This window comes from Hibiscus syriacus, unplaced genomic scaffold (genome assembly GCF_006381635.1).
Source record: "Hibiscus syriacus cultivar Baekdansim isolate YM2019G1 unplaced genomic scaffold, ASM638163v2 tig00111398_pilon, whole genome shotgun sequence".
NCBI classification, from domain to species: Eukaryota; Viridiplantae; Streptophyta; class Magnoliopsida; order Malvales; family Malvaceae; genus Hibiscus; species Hibiscus syriacus.
In genome coordinates this window covers 2,255,879-2,272,433 of record NW_024063081.1, presented here as the reverse complement: position 1 = coordinate 2,272,433, position 16,555 = coordinate 2,255,879, and the positions used below count along the sequence as shown (strand labels likewise).

At 35.8% G+C, this 16,555-nt stretch overlaps 1 protein-coding gene and 3 pseudogenes across 2 annotated transcripts; 1 reads left to right on the top strand and 3 right to left on the bottom strand.

Moving 5' to 3' along the window:
* Positions 1 to 556: 556 nt before the first annotated feature.
* LOC120161049 lies at positions 557 to 2,211 on the bottom strand (annotated as a pseudogene).
* A 743-nt stretch (positions 2,212 to 2,954) lies between these two features.
* Positions 2,955 to 5,955, bottom strand: LOC120161124 (annotated as a pseudogene).
* Positions 5,956 to 11,071: 5,116 nt separating this feature from the next.
* Positions 11,072 to 14,413, bottom strand: LOC120161370. 2 transcript variants are annotated; one of them, XM_039171648.1, is made up of 5 exons: positions 14,008 to 14,413; positions 13,460 to 13,901; positions 13,196 to 13,357; positions 11,905 to 13,102; positions 11,072 to 11,323 (listed from the first exon to the last, which is right to left on the bottom strand). In XM_039171648.1, the coding sequence occupies exons 1-5, from the start codon at positions 14,311 to 14,313 to the stop codon at positions 11,125 to 11,127; spliced, it is 2,307 nt and encodes a 768-aa protein (XP_039027579.1). In that variant the 5' UTR covers positions 14,314 to 14,413; the 3' UTR covers positions 11,072 to 11,124. The 2 variants fall into 2 exon arrangements, with proteins under 2 accessions (XP_039027579.1, XP_039027578.1); XM_039171647.1 differs by having other exon boundaries at positions 13,196 to 13,901; positions 14,008 to 14,412.
* Positions 14,414 to 14,813: 400 nt separating this feature from the next.
* Positions 14,814 to 16,367, top strand: LOC120161022 (annotated as a pseudogene).
* Positions 16,368 to 16,555: the final 188 nt, after the last annotated feature.

The following is a 16,555-nucleotide window of genomic DNA, read 5'->3' as shown; positions in this document are numbered from 1 at the left end:
AAACTGAAAAGAAGAAGAAGAAGAAGAAGAATAAAACAATATATAAATTTAAAGCACAATGTATATCTCAACCAACACAAAAGAATAACTGAAAGTAGCATAAACTAATGACTCTAATGCGTTAGACCGACGTTATAGTTAAAGGTGACTTTAGGGTAACTATACATTTTAGTACCTGAACTTGACTTTAAATTACAATTTGACACGTAAACTATTTTTTTTGGTCAAATTATGTACTTGAACTTGACTTTTAGGTTCAAATTAGCACCTAAAGTTGGTCTCATAATTCAAATTGGATTAAATATATTATTTACCATAAGTATCAATTTTAAGTATCAATTTGAACCAAAAAGTAAAATTCAGGTACCGATTTAAATTAATAAGTTAATTCATGTACCTAATCGGATCAAAAGAACCTTTAGCAATCAAGCTAAACTTTAAATCCATGTTCAGGTACTTTAAATTACACCTTAAAACCAAATTATGTATCAAAATATAATAAATCATATTTTCCCCAACTTGGTCTCTAAATTCTTTGTTACATCAATTAATAACATATATAACATTGACAAATGATCTAACTATCGTAAGACAGCAGCCATTGATCTCCATCGACAAATGACGTATTGAGAAAAGCAGAAGCCTGCGTATCGCTCAGCCTTTGAACATACGGTGGCCTCCCACTCATATTTGCTCCTGCACCCGTACAATTGTATTCTCCATAGAATATGGTCCTATATCATTAATTAACCATCAATTAATCACAATTTTCTCCAACTTTAAATTAAAGGATTCAATATTATTTTCAAAATTGACCACTTTTCTCATTATATGTTTAAAGTATTTTCTTATTAATTTATATCTAAATTTATATATAAAAAAGTTGTCACCATTAACTCATTGTATTCAATTTTCAATTCATACGTACTGGTCTCGTGTAGGGTCATTGAAGTCATCCCATCCCTCTGGTGTAATGATATCCGTCATAGATGTGAACGCGAAAACGACACGAGAAAACGGCTTCCATGCACGGCCGAGCCATATTCTCCCGGTTCCACCCACGCTGCAGTTGGCGAACGCAAAGCCGGAGTTATCATCCGCCGAAGCTCGTCCTTGTGCCGTCACCGCTCCATTTATGGATTTCGATCCCGGTGCCACGGGGCTAGCCATGGATAACAACTGACAGTCCTGTTCAAGATTGAATCTTATCAAGCGACATATATCGATGATGTTCTAAATTATTTCTTGTTTGCATGGTAAAAGTGTATTACCTAGTAAAAAGACTTCCCGTTCCCGAAAATGAAGTCGATCGAGCCTTGAATATAGCAATCCTTGAAGTAATGGCGGCCACGGTCGTCGTGGAGGGTGTCTTGAGCTCCGAATAAACCGCAACCCCAGAAGGCTGCTTGGTCTCCGGCTATTCTAATGGCCACTGCTTGTGCCCCAACATCACCTGGACGAGGTATAGGAGCCACGTTCTATGATAACAACTCGCATACATCAGAGAAATCAATATACATTAATCTTAATATATCATGTTTGATTTGACTATGTTTATCTCACCATGAAGCTTATGTTCTTGGCAATAAAGTTGGTGGAGAAAACTTGAACTGAACCACTGTAAAATGTTCCATTTGCAGAAACTGCAGTATCATTCCAAGCTATTGAAGTGGATGTATAGCCTTGTCCTTGAAGTGTAATGTTCGGTTTGGTTTTTGGAATAATTACTTTCTCACTGTAAAAGAAAAGAAAATGAATTTGTATCCATATTTTTGGATGTATCGCTAAATAACAATTGTAACATTATGTATATGGATGGGAACTCACAAGTAAATGCCCGAGTTTATCCAAATTACAGTTCTTTTGATGCTAAGGTTCGGGACTGCATCGACGGTAGCTTGCACCGTCGTGAAATTACAACATCCGAATCGGTCGACTCAAAGCGTTAACGTCGTATTGGTTCCCGAAGGTGGGAAGTTGGGAGGGAAGCCTTCACAAACGGAGATTGGTTTGCCCTTATCAGGGTGTTTATGTGGTCGAAACGGGATGAAGTTGGCAACTATGGATGATGAAGATGAGATGGTTAGACTGATATCGACAATATAGTTGAGAAACTGAGGGCTTGGGTTGATGACAAACCTGGATGCAAGAACAGCAAAAACGGCAACAAGAAGAGTGAAGCAAAGGCTTTTGGGACTCATTATGTTATTAATTTTGGTAGTGGGATAAATGGGGTGTATGTAAGTGGATGATCAGCCATAAACATGCATGCACTTGAAGTTTAAGGGACGTGGATGGCATGCCTTGCAGATCACCCTGTCCTTTCTTGAAAGATTTTCTTACATACCAAACAAGATGGGTCCGCCACTCAAATAAATGGAAAAGTTTAGACTTTACTTTATCATTATCGTTTTGTTAGGGTCCATCATTGGCTTATTTCTGGTTCCCGAAATTACTTCACCAAATTGTCCATTGGAAGCTGCTACTTGCTTAAGGTTTGCATCACCAAATTGTACATTGGGATTGCCAACTTCGTTCATCTCTGTCATCGTCTTACGTTGATGTTTAAAGTTGCGTTCTGATTACTTTGGGTATTCAGAATTGAAAAAGGCAACCTTTTTATGCTTTCAGTTCATAGGTTAAAAAGTATGCAAACGACCCTTACATTGGTATAGTTTGAATATGGTACAAGGTTTATTGATAGATAGAAACAAAATCAAAAAGCAAGCACCTTTCATTAGCTGGCCATTCCAAATGTTTATACACTGCTCAAGTGACGGAATTAACATCTTTTTTTATCACTTAACTCTTGTTTTGTTTTATCAGTATTATATGCCGAGTAAAATTTTGGATTATGAGCACAAGCCATTGCTTGATGTTTCTTAGTACAACACCTGAAACAGAATATCTAACTATATCTAAATTGCTATTACATTTTTTTTAAATGACGAATCCTAATTCAATATATAAGTTGACAAGTGAATTCGTACTACAAATGCTTCCACTTCATCACCGCCGCCAGATGCTTCCACTTCATCATTCAGGTCATTGACCTTGAAATCATCCGTTGTATTGCCTGAAATTGTATGAAGATATTTACTTAGGAATACACCAACATCATAATCATAATGAACTTGTAATTATCAATAAGATACATTGTCAATTTGTAATGAACTTGTAATTATCAATAAAATACATCATAATCATAACGAACTTGTAATTATCAATAAAATACATCATAATCATAATGAACTTGTAATTATCAATAAGATACATAATGAAGATTCAACATTTATCAACTTGCTTATTAGCAAAAAGTCTCTAAAATCCTTGATCATGAGACATATTTGTCGCTGTAAATAAGAACAAAATTTCCAAAAGTAGTATTTAATAATGATATAAAAGAGGTAATCGAATCCATAGAGCAGTCAAACTCGGGAAGAAAACCATTATTGATGGTCCAAGATCATACATATTGATAGATAAAACATTAAAGGATTTACATTAACTTGATTCAGGATAAAGTTCCCTTGCAAGGTTTTCCATAGCTTGTTTGCATATTAAATATATTTTTAAAATCATTTTTTTTACATATAAGAACAACCAAGCACAATGACAATCTTAATAATTCAAACATTTAATTTTGAATAGTTTTCATGGCCATCAAAGAGAAACCAAGTTATACTCTGAATAAAATAAATAAATAAAAGCCGGTGCTTACCTGCAATGAGATCTTCTTCCCAGTTAATATCATCATCTCCCTCATCATCATCTTCACGTTTAGCTTTAATGCCAACTTGCCGCTCGGAAGAGTCAGAAAGACCTGTTTCCAGAGGAATGTCTGACAAATCGTGTTGTTTCTTAGCCGCTTCTTCTAGTTCTTGTTGTTTCTTATACAGAGCAGCATAATCAGCTTTAAGATACTCGTCCTTCCAATATAAAATGGGGAGAAAAAGAATGTCAATTCTAGTAAATGTAAAACCTCTAAGGCAGGAAAAGCAAAAGAAAAATGAATCAAAGAACTAGACGGCATAGACAGGATGAAGGAAAGAATAACAATCCATCTCATTGTACATACCTGTATATTCTTCTTATCATCATTTTCAACGGCCGACTTTTTGTCATCTTTAAAATCTGGTTGTGCTGAACTGCCATCTGTCTTTGACTCCTCCTGCTTGACCTCTCCACATTGTTCCTTTGTCAGGTTCATTCCTTGCTTTATCATCCAAGGTGGCAAAACTTTCATGGATGTTCTTGCACTTTCAGTTTTGACATCTTCCTTGCTATCAAGACCAGCAAAAGCAACTTCAACCTGTCAATGGCCAAAAAGCTTTAATTTCAATCCAACTTGATGGTAGAATATCCAATAATTAAAGTTAAGAAATAGCATGTTCAACACTGTTGAGGCAAATCTCTAGTAAAATTGATAAGAATAGAAAATCCAAACTCCAGCAGAGGTTGGAGAACTTATTCTTTGGAATGAGAAGCAATGCCTTTTAGCTAAATTAGCATGTTGCCAAAGTTTGAACTTTCAAATCTGGAAACATGACCAGAAAATACCATTCAAAGAATGAAAGAGTCTAGAAGATTAAATTAATAATTTTCTCAAGTAATATGCCAAAGTAAATCTTACCTTTGTCTCCCCAAGAAATGGCATGGGTGTTCCACCATAACCCTGAGCTTTTGAAGGATAGAAACAAGATCGCCGAAACCACGCCCAGCAGCACCTGCTCGAGCTTCCCATGCTTGGAGAGTTCCAAATTCTGGAATAGGCATGTCTTTTACCCTGTTGAGTTGTTCCATTAATGGTTTAAGTTGTACCTGCAGTCATTTCATTGTTAACTCTTAAAATGGCATCCAAAACACAGACAATGAAATCAAAATTTTTATTTGCATATTTCTATGAACATATACCGTGAAACAAATAAATAAGTTAAATACAATGGAGTTGGAAAGGATTCAGTTGATTATCAAAATTCGTTGTCACTGCTATTTAATACGGAAATTTTGATACAGTGAAAGAGATGAGCAATCTGAGGAGCAATTTTGCAATCATTTTCCCCTAGCTCTTCATGATGTACTGAACGTCAATGTTTAGATTATTGATTCTTTAATTTCTTTGATAGGAGCACATTTAACAATAGATTAAGTTTCACTCACTGTTTCATCACAAAATCAAGATCGACAATAATAAATAAAAGGTCATACTAGATAAGTAAGTTGGGCTTATCAGAAGGACATTAACCCCAGGAAAAATTGTCCTCAAACTGTGTTTTTCAAGAGGCACAAAAATTCCAAAATCGATAGCCACGACACATCATAAAAACAAGAATTTTGATAACTAAGTTCCGTTTATCCCTATCAAGAAAATTTTGATAATAAGTTCCCTTTTTTCCTTTTCAAGAAGAATTTGCATGAAGCACTAGATTCATTGACATTTGCAAGCCAAGGACAAAGAATTAAGCTTAATATAAAAGGACCTCATTGGTTTGACCCAAAGTTAATGTTTCAACCTTTAATCAACTCCTAGTGGCATCAAAAACAACTACAGCTAGTAAAAAGGAATCGTATGTGAATGACATCTTTTCACAATACAAAATTTATTTAAAATCAGTGAACATGCTAAGAATTTTGTTTTCTCGTAAAGGGATTTACTTTGTCGTTTCAAGAGATTCATGTAATAGATCAAGTAGAAAAGAGCATGCAAATTAAGGTAATAAAAAGGAACTTTAAAAGAAAACATACCTCCATTTTCTGAAGCATGTCCTTCAATTTTTCACGTCGCCTTCGTCTTGCTTTATCATCTCCCTCTCCTACATCTTGTGCTGCTAACTTGTCACTCTCTGCCACCAATTCTCCGTTACATCTTTCACAATGAAAAGATTCATCCTCCAAGGAAATCAATCGCAATGCGTCCAAAGCATTGTACCTGAAAACACGATACACGACACCATAAATTTTCCATAATTACAAATTCAAGTCCTATACGCATCTCAAATAACCTTGGGAAAGAAGAAAAGAGGAGGAAAGAGAAAGGCAGTGACAGAAACCTTTTCCCACATCCAGGGCACACATACTCCTGAACAGTATTCTAGTCCTCAAGTTCATCCTTTAATTTTTTCTTCATACGATGCAATCTATACCGAACAACATCATATATCTACAGAACACATTGCTTCAGAGATTTTCAGTCAGAAGCCAAAATCTGCTCTGCGAATGATAAGATGGAAAAAGAGGTCTTTTGACTTCTCATCCAATCCATTATTGACAAATTGAAACATGCATATCAGAATTGGAGAAAGCAAAGAAAATGAAGAAATAAAATTGCTACCTGTGCATAATCCAGACAACAGTAAGAGTGAGTGTGTAATTTAACCTTCTCCTCTCCCTCTTTCCCTCCTGGTTGACCATCAACTGTTGCAGCAACTGCAGCACTATATATCTTTTCTCCTTTAGCCATCTGTTACCAAATCAAACATCAGAATGCAAGCAAATCAATAAAACTAAGAATTAGATATGGTTAGCATGATTCAGAAAAAAATACAAAGAACTTACTTATAGAAAAATAAGCAGATGTAACTTAGAAACATGAGTATAGGGGAAGAGAAAAGTGGACATTATCGGATTTTAACCTCTTTTCTATGATCACGTGTGATTATTTTTTCTTCCTCAAATAGCCATAGAGTCCTCCGAAGTTGCTTTGAATGTAGTTTTAACTTCTTTGCTAAATCTTCTTCCCTAACCCATTGTCTCCTAGAAATGAAAGCAAAAATTGTGAATTGTAATAACAGAAAAATCTGACTAGCAAATTGTAAGCCTAGAGGGAAGGAGCAGCTCAAACAAGCAGGCATGTTTAGCCTGCAACAGTAAATTATCCTTGAATATATATAATATTAGCCTGCAACAGTAACAGAAAAATCTTCTTGTTTTTGGGAAATTCATCTAATCAGAGGGAGATATGGCAAACAAGTAGAGCCCACATGTTGGAACAGTGTACAAAAAGGTAATCCGAGTCAACCCGAAGATGCTTGATGACCGAGTGAATGCGGCCCACTTCACTTGTTAGGATAATTCTTGATTTTTGACTTTATTAATATTCCACGTAGGATTGGTCGTCTCCTGGTTGGACCGATGCAACCGGGTTGACTTAATAGCCTTGCCTTTGCTCTCCTTTTCATATGGAGAAAACATGGAATGGACCGAATTCCTTGCATTCATCCCCACTTGCTTGGCCACCGGCTTATATTGATTTGATGCGTATTTATTTAAAAATAATTATTATTTCTTTTCATTTTCAAAAAAATGAAATTATTTGTTTTTTAATTCTTCATTTGTTATGAAATTAAGTTATTAATTACTTAAATAATCCAGAGGACGTAAATATTAAGCATAGTGGTTGCACTTGCAAGTTAAAACAAAAAGGAAAATGCAAGAGCTAGTGAAATACGCCTCTTTATTTGAAGAATTAAGTAAAAAAAATGGAAGTCCTTTTGGACTTTGGTCCTCCTCCTCTCCACTTACTACTTATTTTAGCGTTTGATTTACTTATTTGTTGTAATGACATTATTAAAAAATATTTTACTTAACATATAATGAAATATGTTCGAATCTATCAAGCGGCTTCATTGGTAAAAGGAATATTTATCTCATAAAGATTTTGGATTCGAATGATAATGTTTGCAGAACGTGTGTGCATTATTAATAAAATTCTGAACATATATTACCTTGTAATCAATCTAGACTATTGAAAAATGAAATATGTTTCATTTGAGATAATATAAAGTTTACATGGTAGTCATAATTTACGTTATTTTATTATTCTTGTGATTTTATTGATTTAATTAAATAAATTTTATTTAAATTGTTAAAATAGATAAACACGAAACACATAATTCACGTCAAAATAATAGTGAAAAACTTGTTCTAAAAGGCAAATAATGTTTAGGAGATAAACTATTATAAGAAAACAAAGAGGGAAAGGAATGCAAGTTTATATAAGTAGTGAGCAGAAAGTGAAAAGATTGGAATTAAAACGTGATTCATTTAATTGAGACTATATAATATTGTCACTAGAAATCATGAGTGGTTTATAAAATCCTATTATTTCTCAAATTTGATGTGAATGCAAAGAGATATGTGTGGATGTTTTATTTCAATTATAATATTATTGTGTCACATTTTTTATGATTAAAATCTTAATAGTTCAATTATGAAATAGAATTAGAACACTAAGGAAGCACAGCACAATATGCTACCAATTTTAACATCTATACACACACATATAAATATATATATATATATATATAATAAAAGTAAAAGTAATGTAAATAAAAGATATGACAATATTATATATGCACACCAATTTTCCCTTCCTTGTATTTTTCTTTATTTTCGTTTGTTCTCCATTTTAATTGATTGAATAATTTAGGTAGTTGGTCGTGAAGAGTTCTCACCTTTTAATTTGAGCAAATAGTTATGGCGGTATTGATATGGTCATTGAGTGATATTTTTTTGTAAGAAATGAATGAAAGATGAGAAATAAAAGGAAAAGAAAGAGCCCCTTCCTAAGGTGACATACTAAACGGATATGATTGTCAAATCTTTGAATTTCGCACCAATAGATTATTAGTATATTGTAGATTATTTTAGCCTTGCTAAAATTGATAGTTGTTATCTTTTCATTCATTTTACTAAGATTAGCAATGACGGGGATCAGCCTCTTCTCTGAGCTTCAATATCTTCCTCCAGCACCAACTAGCATTTCCTTTAAGGAAAACCTGCATATAGAGTCTACCTTCCATATATATTCACACAACCAAGCAACACATAGTGAACCAAGCAATACATGCTTTGTTCCACATCTCTAATTGTTTTATTCCAAGTCCCCCTTATGATTTGGGAGAGCATATTTTACTCTACTGAACACATGCTCTTAATGTAGGTACATCATCTCCTTTCCAAGAATCTAGAACAGATCTGATTAATCCTTTTGAGTATTGCTTTAGGCAAGATAAAATGCATGCACCAATAATTTTGCATTTGAAATACAAACTGTAATCGTATAGCAAATCTAAGTTTCGAAGCATACCAATTAACCTGTTACCTTAGCTTTAATTTTCTGCAGCAGTGGACTATAATCCTTTTCAGATAATATCCTGATCACCAAAGGTATCCCAAGTATCTAACATAAAGCATACCAAGTTAAAAGTCAATAATGCTTTTAATTAATTCCAAATCCTTCAATAAAACACCAGCAGCACATACCTCACTCTTTGAGGAGTTAAGTTGCAACCCTGACAATTCATAAAATTGAGAAAGGATACTCCCTATGCCTGCAACAGATTCTGGTTTATCTTTATAAAAATCAATAGATCATCTGCAAATGACAGATGAGTTAGCTGTACTCTATGACGCTCCTAACTTATCTCTACTACTTGAAATTTATTGTATGTTGGTTTGCCTACTTGTACAAGTGTTTGAAACATAGTTGTGTGGTTCATTGCTAGTGAATTGGTCTGAACGATTTAGACGTTAAACATGCATGAAAATATACATTTATGATCCCATTTCAGTTGTAATCACCTTAAATAAGTGTTGGGAGTATCAAACTTCGTCAGCTTGTCTACTATACCATGTTTTCTTCACATGGGATCCATATGAATTCAGTAAACTAACTACGCCTACGAATTGCAGAAATTGCAGGAACCGAACCTTGACCCGCATTTGGATCACTGAGCAGCTGAATTGCTTGAGCGCAATCGGATTAAACCTGGAGGAACTTAAAAACCGTAAGACCATGCGTTATATCCTTACGTTGAATTTAGAGAAGTTTGGGATCGAAGAAGAGAAAAGAATAGAGAATTGAGAGAAACAAATTTCTTTCACAAATTGCATGCCTCATTTACACGGAGTACCATGTTTTATTTGTTTACATTGTACTGAAAATCTATTAAATGCCAGCTGGCGTCTCTTTGCAGGTGTATTGGGCTTCCTCTTCTGGGCTGATCCAGCATCCATCGAGCGGGCTGATGAGGGTGTTATAACTCCCTCGTGCTTCTCACGTGCCGTGCAGATAGAATTCCTCAATTTGGTGGCTTCAATCCCTAACCCTCGACCTTCAATTCCCAATTCCTTCTCGTCTAAACGCTCTTCTTCCTCTCCGACTACGACACCATGCAAGCTGCAGGCCCATGAAGATGCTCCACAGTTCAACTTGTAGAGGCGAGGAGACGCCAACTGCTTTTTTATAGCCAACAAGCCATGAGCCATCGTTCGCTCGAATGATGCCTCCTGTAGAAGCTAAACCTGAGCAGGGATCGGCAGTAGCATGTGTTTAAGCAGCAACAATCATCAGCAGGCGGCTTCCACATAATTAGCTCGAAGGACCTTGGTACTTGTGAATGAGAGGAGGGACGCAACCTGCAAAATTTGAGGCCTAAACTATACTCCCTTGTAGAACATCGTTCATCGAAGGAGATACATCGGCGAAAACGTAACTATTTCGGCGTTTCCAAGGCTGCCACAAGAGCATTTCTGCATTTCCAAAGCTGCCACAAGATCGTGGGGAACAATACAATCCATAGAGTAGTCGGACATGGAGAGGGGAAGCCATCGGAGAGATTAAGAGAAACCATGCAGCATCAGGTGAAAAGAACCTGAAATGAGCTGGGAAGGGAGATCCACAGCCAAAGATCACGGACAGCTGCCCAGTCCCGCAATTATTGAACTTTATAAATTCAAACACAGATTTTAATTTTTATTTTCTAATATAATTTGAACTTTATAAATTCAAACTAAAAATGCAAATTAAAAATTCAAATTGACTCAAAATTTTCAACTCAAATAACTCAACATTAAAAAAAATGGAGCAAATCAAATATGATTACTGTTTTTCAATAAACGATTAAAAACATTTTACATGGAACAAATAATTGCCGAAAATGCAATTTAACAAATTTTTTCTTGGATCATCGTTTCATAATACATTCAACTAATATTCAAGGAACCAAGACAGATGACCACCACAGGATACAGAGGATGAAATAATACAAATACGTGGACCAACCAAAACTAGAACGCAAGGCAAACAAGATCTAATAATATGATAAAGAACTCGAATGGCTCTCAGTCATTAGAATGTTCACATTCATATACTTTTGCAGGTATTGAAAGATTGCTTTCTAACATAAATGAAAGATCATGCATTTGCGACATCAATCTCTCTATTTCATCACTTTTTGAACCTGTTGATGTAGCATTACAGATATCACCATCTTTTGCACCTTCAGCTTCACTACTGCCTCTTACATTTGCATCACCCATACTGAAACATGTGAATGCACATATCAGAAATTTTTCCTCCCTCTTTCTCATGGCAAGTGTGGGAAACAAGCATGTTCTTGTCATGGGTATACTCACTTTTTTCCCACATATGAGGAGAATCATGTCTATGAATCAGAGACAAACGTAAAATTTTATGAAGGATGCAAACTTATAAAATTTTAGGAAGACTAAAATAAATTATCAATAGAATATATATATATATTATGTGAGAAATTAAAATTTTCAGTGGGGGAGCTCCATTCCTATCCATGAACCTTTGTCCAAAATATGTATCGGACAAAAATAGATACTTAAGAAAAATAGAGTCTAGACAGCATTTAATCAATTATCAATTATGGAAGCTAAAAAAGTGAAAAGTTGTGTCTATTTATAGTTAGGCTTTATCAAAGGAATCATTCTAATTACTCTCTGGTTCTTCCCAAAATATTCTCAATAACAAGAAAATAATTGAGTTAAAACTAAACATTGTAATCACCATAATGAAGAAGAATATGTTAAAACTAAACAGCAAGTAAAATATCAGTTCTGTAGGAAGTAAAATGATAGAATAAGTGTACACACCAGTCTGAAAGAGGAGCTGCAGACCAGAAAATATTGGTTTCAGTTGAGCCATTTTGATTGCTGAATGCCCCTGAAAAGAAATCATGTTGAGATGAACTACCAAAATTGTTATCGGTTGAATTGTTATCCGCACTGAACAAGTTCACTTCTGAAGTTTCAATGGAAAGCATTTCTTGATGGACAGCAGTTTGCTCTACAGAAATACTTGAAGGGTCTTTCACTCTAGTTGAGCTTGAAAAATCATTCCAGGTAGCAGACAAGCTGTTATTATCATCAATGGTCTGATTATCAGTTCTAACAGCTTGTTTCGAAGAATTACTAAGAGAATCTTGCTTAGTAATTGAGCTTTTGAAGTCGAACCAATCACCAAATGAATCATCTGATTCCTCAATAGGTTTTCTATCAGATGCCTTCTGCTGGTTACCTGTTAACCATTGATCATCAGGAAACCAATCAACATCCATTGAGGGAGGATCATGCACACCCCTAGCTGTTCCAGAATCCATACTATTAACAGTTGCATCCAAGTTTTCAGCTTGAGTTAAATTTGAGGTAGAATTGGACCATAGATCATCCTGAAACCACCTATTTGCATCAGAAGCATTAGAGCTATCTTTTGCTTTCCCATCAAACAAATCTTTTCCCGATGTAAAAACAGTATCAATATGATCATAAAGATCAACTGAAGAACCCACAAAAGGATCAGATGATTTGGATCTCATGTGATTAGTTTCAAATTTGGCAGATTGGAAGTCAGGGTTCCATCCAGAAAAGGGGTCCCTACTCTTTACTTCAGTAGAAGTAGTATGGATAGCATGTTCTTTCGAAGAACTTTTTGAAGAATTCAGGACACTTGAGCTCTTAAAATCATTCCAAGCTCCAAATGATTCATCATCTTCATCATTGGTTGCACTGTCAGCTGCTTCGACTCCACTCAATGGCCATTGATCATCTTGAATTTTGTTTATACTCACAGAAGAATCATTTATATTTGCTAATGCCCTGCCATCCTTATCACCCAGATTCTCATCAGATTCTACAGTATGATGAACTGTCTTTGAGGAGGAACTACTCCATAGATCATCCTGAAACCAATTAGTAGTTTGTGATGAAGTAGTGTTATCTACTGCTTCTCCCTCAAAGAAGTCTCCTGTACCAAAGACACTATCCACGTGAGTAGAAAGATCGGCAGAAGAACCTGCAAAATGATCAATAGATTTGGATACCTCACGGTGAGCTTCAAAAATAGTAGATTCAGAGTCAGCTCCCAATCAAGAAAAAGAATCACTACCTTTTTCATGCATTGACTTCAAACCACCAGAAGTCTGGTCTGAAGAATTCTGACCAACATCTTGTGCAATGGTGGAACCCTTAAAATCATTCCAGGAATCATCATCGACATCAAGAGTCCTGACACCAGGGGCATTGCTGGTTCTGATTTGATCTTGATCACCTGAAATGGAATTACTCTTCAAATCACCTTGAAACCAGTCTGAAGTTTTGGAAACCAAAGAAGTTTGATTGCTTTTTTCTTTTCCATCAAATAAACTAGTACCCTGTCCGAAGACCGTGCCCATGTTGGAAGAAATATCTTTTGAGGAACTCACAAAAGGATCAAACGACGCGGAGCTAATAGCACCTTGATCAGCTCTAGAATCGGCAGACTGAAAGTCAGCCTGCCAACCAGAGACAGAACCCTGAAAATTGCCAACCGATTCGACAAGCACAGTACTTCCAGTAGAATCAATCCCTTTCTTTGCCGCCGATGTCCCTTCAGAGGGTATCGTATCAGAATCTTCTTTTCTTTCAGCTAAAAAATCATCACCAAGATCAAATCCAGCCAAATTCAACGGATTACCCTTTCTTAAACCAGAATCAAACCCCTCAGGCTCTGAATCATTCCACCTTATTTCTAAACCTAAAATATCAGATAAAGAAGACTCCTCTCTACGTTCTTTATCCCTTTCATTCCCGTCTAAAGTCTCTCCCACAATTTCCTACAACAACAATTTTTTACTTCATTAAGAAATTTTGAAACAACAGCTAAAACCCGTCATTTTTTATGACAAAATAAAAACATAAACAAATAAAAAAGTGACTTACAGATCCATCCAAATTAAGAGAGTGAAGAAACCATCGGTAACCCGAAGTGGACTGGAATTTGATGGACGGAGGCGACGTCTCGGTGGGGCGTTTGCCGCAGAAAATGCAAAGGACAGAATCGGAGCCTCGGAGGAGACGAGCCTTGCAGTGGTGGCAGCGGAGGTTGGGAGAGTCATCAGTCGAGTGAAGGAAGGAAGGGAGACCGGGAAGCGATGGGTCATTCGGATCGTAGGATGGAACGTTGGCTTGCTTGCGAAGTGAGATCTGGAGTTGGTTTATTAAATCCTTTGAGATTCCAACAGCCATTTGTCTTCTGAATTAACGATCTTTTTCTAGTTATCGTCTTTGTGTCATATCTGATCTCATCGGCATCGCTTTATCATTCCAATGGCGAGCCGATGAATGACGATGGCAGGGGGATTCGATTCGTAACTGAACGGTGCCGTTTTATAACTGGTTTTCCTTCCCAGTTTTCGATTTGCATTTTATTTAATTGGGTGTTTAGGTGTCGGCCCATGTTCTATTTTGATATAATCGAATCAAATAGTTAAACTTCAAATTTATTTTTTGGATCTAATCTAATTAAACATTAATTAACATGGTATACGAATTTTAATTTAATGTAATTTTAATTATAAAGTTAAAATTGAATAAAATCAAATAATATTAAAATCAAAATCTAATTATAAGTTCATTATATCAAATTAAAATCGGAGTAGATAAAAATCCAACCAAACTTAATTCGTTGCACTCAAAGGCAGCACGGTTAAACAATGGAAAACTTAAGGCCGGCAAAACAAAGTTGAATAAAAAAACCAATAAAACAATAGCAGTAATAAAGTCGAAGAAATCAGTGTTGGAGGTGATGCTAGGATTTGACATTTGCCTACTTCTACCTCAAACTAGTCTCTGAATCTATAAGATTTTGGCAAAATTCTATCTCCATTTCGATCTCCCACTGAACCCAACAACAGTGACCGATAAAAAGAGATGGCCATGAACCAGGCGGCGGTGGTAAAGGTGGGGTTGGCCTGTGTTTGTTCGGGTACATAGTTGGTCCACCGCTATACTGGCACCTCATGGAAGGGTTAGCCGCCGTCAGCCGCACCTCCAACACTTGCCCACCTTGCCTTTGTGACTGCTTTTCTCATCTGCTTCTCACAATCCCCGAAGGTATTTCCAGATCTGGGTTAGATCTCTTTTCTTCAGCCGTTTCTTCTTCTTTTTCTTAATGTGATTTATCTTGGATTTCATCAATATCCCAAGCTCAAATTGCACCATAGTAGTAAACAATCTAGTTTGGTCGATCTGGAATCATTTAATTTCTTTATTTAGTTAGCTCATATTGTTTATTTCTTTCTCCTTTTTTACTGGTTCAAATCTATGCTAAATTTGTGATTCTGTCTTTAATTTTTGCAGGACTGAGCAATGCTTCCTTAGTAGGTCAGTTTTCTACTGTCGATGTCATGGATATATTTATTGGAATATAGAACTAAATAACTCAATTTGAAGGAAATTTGTGATTTTAGGAACAGTTCGTTAGGAAAATTATAGAATGGTTATATCACTGGGTCCCTTGTGTATGAATTAATAATGAAACTATTTATTCCAGGGTAATACTGGTCTATTTGTGTTCTTTTATACAGCCCGTGTTTTGAAGGTTTTACTTCAATATTCTGCAGATTGTGCGAAGCATGATCCAGAGATGGACGAGGATACTGAAAATAACTTTGCAGAACTTTTGACTGGGGAACTGAAGCTTAAGCTTTGGAAAGTCAGCAACAGGCCGACATGGCATTACTCTAGGCTAAGAAGATAGCATCGCAGTATCAAAAGGAAGCAGACAAGTTTAGTTCAGGTATGGAAACATGTGAAGAAGCAAGGGAGAGAGCCGAAGTGGCTCTGGTGGCTCAGAAGAAATTGACAGCGATGTGGGAAGCAAGAGCTCGCCAAAAAGGGTGGAGAGAAGGGGTTGCTAAATCTCATACAAACTCGCAAGGTAATGTCCAAGCTGTCTAAATGATCCAGCATGGCCTTGTAAAAGAACTATTAGAAGATGCATTTCGTTTTTCACACTGCTTGGTGCTAGGCATGTGGATTCTGGAGTAACTTATCGCGTCTTACCGTTAAAGCTGGTCTTATAGTCAAGGGTTCCAGAGTTAATCCTATATGTAGTCTGATTTTGCTCTTGTGATCTTAAGTATAGTTACCCTTGCTTTTCGTGGTGCCACTCAACAGCGACATCCATTAAAAAGCTTGAAGATGTTGGTGTTCTTTGTGAACTGTTGCTCTTGTAAGACCGTTTTTAATTCTTCTGGCATTCTAGTAACTCTTAAAAGTGATTATGATTTGTGATATAGGAAAAAGAATAGTTACTTGTTCCAGTTCCATCGAGCATTGAGGTTCTCTTCACCTCATTTATAATATCACAATTGTTTATAACAATAATGAATTATATAATAACATCAATCAAAATATTATATTATTTAGTGGGAATTTATTTATTCTTTTATTCTGAATAAATAATTGCAGCATCATATCAAAATAC